This window comes from Buceros rhinoceros, unplaced genomic scaffold (assembly GCF_000710305.1).
Source record: "Buceros rhinoceros silvestris isolate BGI_N320 unplaced genomic scaffold, ASM71030v1 scaffold26928, whole genome shotgun sequence".
In the NCBI taxonomy this organism is placed as follows: Eukaryota; Metazoa; Chordata; class Aves; order Bucerotiformes; family Bucerotidae; genus Buceros; species Buceros rhinoceros.
In genome coordinates this window covers 42,532-47,479 of record NW_010426752.1, presented here as the reverse complement: position 1 = coordinate 47,479, position 4,948 = coordinate 42,532, and the positions used below count along the sequence as shown (strand labels likewise).

Sequence of the window (4,948 nt, the reverse complement as noted above, 5' to 3'; positions counted from 1 at the left end):
GCTCGGGGGGCTCGGGGGTGGGGAGGCATTTCCCCGTCTGCTCTGCGGAGTATCCAGCTTCCTCTCGCACTCGCCGCTCTTGAAGCCTGCTCCCAGGTTAGGGGCACGTGGCCCTCTTTGCTCGCACTCCTGAGGAGGAATGTAAACACCACCGACCCCGTCTCACCCACCTCCCGTCGCTCCCCGCGGCCACTCCAGTCCCAGCCGGGAAGGCAGAAAGCCAGCCCCCGCCGCCCCTTCCTTGCTTTCATTAGCGTGCAGGAGCGGAAGTGCCTGGACAGGACAACCTGGACATCAGTCTGTCTTCTCCCGCTGCTGCCTGGGATGCTCTGGCTAGTGCAACATAAAAGCAGATCCCACACCACTCTCCACAAGCCTCGTGTGAAGATCACAGAGCAGAGGATCAGTGCAGTAATACTTGAAATACTGAGACAAGGCAGACACAACGGCCTTTCTTCCTCACACCGCTTTCTCGATCCGAGTCTCCATGCAAGTCACAGAAGACACTTGTGCTTCCTGCATTCACATATAGGAATAAATAGCTCTGGATCAGTTTTCTTTATGGCCGGATTACAGAACCCCCTGAAATACTGATACGCTTATGAACAGCAGCACGGTGCAGTTCTGAGAGTATCCTCGGACGCGCCAAGTTCATCTAGGATGCTGGAGCATCTCCTAGGCGTATGGCCCCAAAGAAGGTCGTGTGCTTGCTCATGTTGATGGAGATGTCAGCATGGACCATTTTCACAGCGATCTTCTGCCTGGCTTTGAGGAGGCAGCCCCCAGCCGTATAGCAGGTATTGAAGTTGGTCTTGCCAGTCTCAATACTCCGAGTGCATTGCAGAAAGGGCTTCTCGTCCACCACCACCTCATAGCTGGCAAAATCTGTGAAGTTTATGTAGTATACCTGATGTGAAGCAGGGAGAAGAAAGGTATTAGGGAGCGTATTTGTGCCCATGCTCCTTTCAGCGGGTACGTGTATGTTCCCTCTGCTAGCGAGCCCATCCTCAGCCCCACCTTGTGGGAGGTTGACTTGCTCGAGGCAGAAGGAGCCCCAAGCCAACAAAACACGAGGAAACTCTGTCTTCCATTTCATGCTAACATGAGCATGCAAGCCTCTGGGAACCCACGAATCTATGGCTGACCTATGAATCCTCACTTTAGACCCTGCGTATGACAGGAAAAATTACCAACCTGCACAGGCCTGGTTCCAGAGACGACCCTACCTGCTACCAGCAGCTTTTCATCCAGCAAACACACAGAGATATTTTAACTGAGGTCCTCCTTCACTTACCTGGCCAGTCCTGCTTTCTGGGTCCCATGAGCTTCCTTTAGTGGTGACATCGAAAATGCCCTAAGATGTACTGGGAGTTGCTGCCTTTGTACCTGGACTCGAGGTGCTTTCAAAGGCAGGAGCTATCCCAGGGAAGACGCTCTCCCAACCTCCACAGCTTGACCTCCGTGTGTTTGTACTGGTTTAACTCTTAGATCTAGTGCCTGAGTCCCCACGACTCTACTACTCATTACTTAACCACCTCCCGCACACTGACTGTGAGGAGTCAATCCCGGGGAGCTGCGTCCTCCCGGCAGATGAAAACCAGCCATTCTGGATGCACCTCATCATTCTTAGTCTACACCTGCAGAAGCTTCCTGAGGCTGAGTCCCCTTTGTCCCTGATGGGCTACAAAGGACAAGGGCTGCAGAGGCACAACAGTGTGGCCAGCCACTGGCACTGGGCAAACAGTCCTACTCTGGCCCAGGTGGAGTCATTTTTCCTGACCCCATCCAAAGCAGACAGGTAACCAGCTCCATGGAGAGCACCTGAGGTGACACCCACAGCCCCCTTTACCCGACTCGGAACAGTCCTGCTGGGGCTGCACCTGCAGAGGGGCAAATGGGGAGCAGGAGGCAACCCCAGAAGCCTGGAGCGAGGTGGAAGCTGCTCAGTTGTGGCTGTCACACAGAAACCCTCTTGTCTTGCTAAAACCTGCCCCAGAACCTGGGCAGCTTTCCAGCCCGCAGCGGGGTGCCCACCCTGCGTGCGCTGGAAGGGCTGGCAGAGCTTCGTAGCTCATGCTCCAGGCAGCGGAGGCGTCTGCAGGACAGCGGGAGCGGTGTGTTAAATGACAGTCCATCTCCTGCATTTTGTTTGGACGGGGAGAGGGACCAGTGTCGGGATGAGCTGTATCGTAACACGACCACCTACGACTCTGCTCAGCCCTTTCTACAGAAGCAGCCCCGTACGCCCACCGTCGGTACCGGCTGAAGCAGCGGCTGGCCGCGCAACACACTGTGTCAGGCTGAAGCTACACAGAGAAGGTGGAGGCAAAACGGAGTTACCTGGGCTGGAGTTTGGCCAAGCCACCCGGGCCGAGGCTCCTACACTTACAAAGAGTGACTTGGCTTCGCAAGGACCATGAGGTGTCAGGGTTTGGGTCTGCGGGCTCTGCTAAAGCACAGAGCCCAGCATCCTGCTGGGACCCTGGTTCTGCGAGGAGGTGAATGACCGGGCAGACAGTATGGAGGACAAGACCAGGCTTTGGTGGCGAGTGGGATCAGGCTGGGCACCCGCATTTCGGTAACTAATCTCTCGCGGCTGGTGTCACGGTGAAACGTGTGACCTTGCACTTCGAAACCTTAATGTCTTCCTCCAACACCCATCTCCTAGAGCACGAAGCAGTTAGAGGTACATACAAGTTCTTGGCATTTGCTAGTTGTCTGGAGCCCTCTCGTGGTTTTCATGCAAGGCTTCCATTGGAACACAAGAATAGGAGTTAGGCCTAGGACCGTACTCACTTCTACCTGACTATAGATGAAGTATGTGCCGTCCACCAGTACCTCCAGCTCCCCACTGCGGGCATGCAGCTTAAACACCTTGGGGTTCATAGTGATGCGAGACCAGTCATTGAGGACTCCACCTGAAAGATCTCAGTATGAGAAAACGGCAGTCACTCAGTACCCGTCAGATGAAAAGCGCGGCAGCACAGAAATACAGTGACATCACAAGCTTTCAGACACCACGGCTGCCAGAGACCCCAGTTGAAAAGTCAAATCACTCGGTAAGAAAACCCCAGAATTAAACACCATGGCGCGTTGCGTGGACTCCTCTAGCTCTGCTGACACCACCGCGTGCTGGTGGACCCCCATGCTGTTCAGTGCTCAGCATAACTGCTTGTCATCTCTGCTCGTCCTCGCCAAGAGCAGTTCTCCTCCTGGAAAACCTCCTGGTGTCTGGCCTCTTGTCTTACACCACGCTCATCCCTGAGCTGGATACGCTCCAGCCTGCCTCCTCCTGGCACTGAGCTCATTGTCACAGCTGAGGGTTTTACATGTTGCCGGCATCATCCCCACACCAGAGCAGAGACACTCGGGCTCATGCCTGTCAGTGCCAGCCCTGTACGGTATCTGCTGAGTTTTCTTAGGTGACCCCAGAGGCTGGGGGCTGCTTTTTCACCCTGTGTTTGTCTGTTCGGCCACAGATCCCACATGACTTATCGCAGCTGTGATTGCAACAGCACTTCTTCAGGCACCTCCTGAAGAGCTGCTGTCTGTGGCCCTGGTGACAGCTTTGTTACTGGAGCCTTCCCCGGGTATCATGGAAGAAACTCCGCAGTAGTGGTAGGACCAGGACCCACTTCTCCACTTGACATCACTTCAACCCTTGGGATCACCCCTGGAAGGAAACTAGTCCCTTTTGCTGCAAGGACAATGGCACTGCAGAAAAAACCGCGTGCAGCTACGGGACCTGACCGGCTCTCAGGACACATCTGTGCGTGGAGGCCAGCTCAGGGCTACTCCCTCCATTCTAATCCTGGTATCCCTTGACTTCAGCACCCTTGACTTTGTGACTAGCATTATCTTAACAAATGCTTTGTCATGGCATTTCCAAGGTTTTTAAAAGCCCAGATCACCAGACAGGACGGAACTGCATCACGTCACACCACACTAACCCCGAACTGGGGTGCTCAACACGGTCAGGGATTTACAGATCCACCACCCAGTCCTCTGGCACCGGAGCACCAGAACAACCAACACCCAAGTGTTGTCCGGTCTCTGGGCTGGCCAGCGAGCAGCTCCAGAGGACACGCTTGCTGGGAGCCCAGAGCAGAGCCACTCTCTGTAGGTGCCTTATCAAGTCCAACTCTTCCTCCCAGCCTTCAGCTGCCCTTCAGCTCCTGCCCCAGCTGTGGACCAGCCAGGCTGTGTGTTCTGTTGGCGGCAGATTGTTCCCGAGCAGCAGGGAGGGACACTCACGGGGCCATTCCCACTCTCAGAGAGTGGTGCATGCTCTGTAAACACATGGGCTTCCCATTAATGAAGGGATTCATTAGTTTTTAGCCTTGTCCCTACTGCACCAACCCTTGGGAGCTGCAGCCCCCCAGGTCCAGGATGATGAGGGTACATGCACCAGGGCGGCTGCTCATGCTTCTCAGGGACAAGAGCAGGGGACAAGCCAACCAGCTCCTCTCCGGCACAGCCAGACACCATCAGCAGGGAGGCAGCAGCTAATGAATGAGACCCAGCTGTTGGCAAGAAGAGCAGGAACTCGAGCAGAAATTGGAGAGGGATCCGGGGACGAAGGAGAAGAGCAAAGAGCTGCCTGCGGATGCGAAATGGCTTGGCAGGGCTTGAGCTTAAAGGGTGTTGGTGGGGGTAGGGATGCACAAGGAAGCGCAGAAGCTGTGGCTGTGGTTGCCTGCAGCATAACGCAGGAGGAGCCGGTGGCTGGGCACTCCCGCGTCCTCACACTGCAGCTGCGCTTTCCCCCGCCATCAATTACTGGGAAGACTGGAGAAAAACACAGGCTAATGGGGCTGAGACAGGAAGAGGATACACTGAGGGCTTAAAATAGAACCAAGCGGGAAAGAAGGCTGGCCAGCGAGGGGCTGGGGAAAACTGGTCCACAACAGCAGGTTGGAGGAGACACCACATATATCTGGAGGTCAAG

At 55.3% G+C, this 4,948-nt stretch overlaps 1 protein-coding gene across 1 annotated transcript in view; it reads right to left on the bottom strand.

The window, feature by feature from the left end:
- Positions 1–305: 305 nt before the first annotated feature.
- The window catches only part of EDA (ectodysplasin A), a gene marked incomplete at its 5' end in the record, with an annotated part of 25,662 nt that continues 21,019 nt past the window's right edge, over positions 306–4,948 (bottom strand). Inside the window, 2 exons of the mRNA XM_010141632.1 lie at positions 306–907; positions 2,797–2,927. Of these exons, the coding sequence (XP_010139934.1) occupies positions 656–907; positions 2,797–2,927 (383 nt within the window). The remainder of the gene's footprint in view (positions 908–2,796; positions 2,928–4,948) is intronic.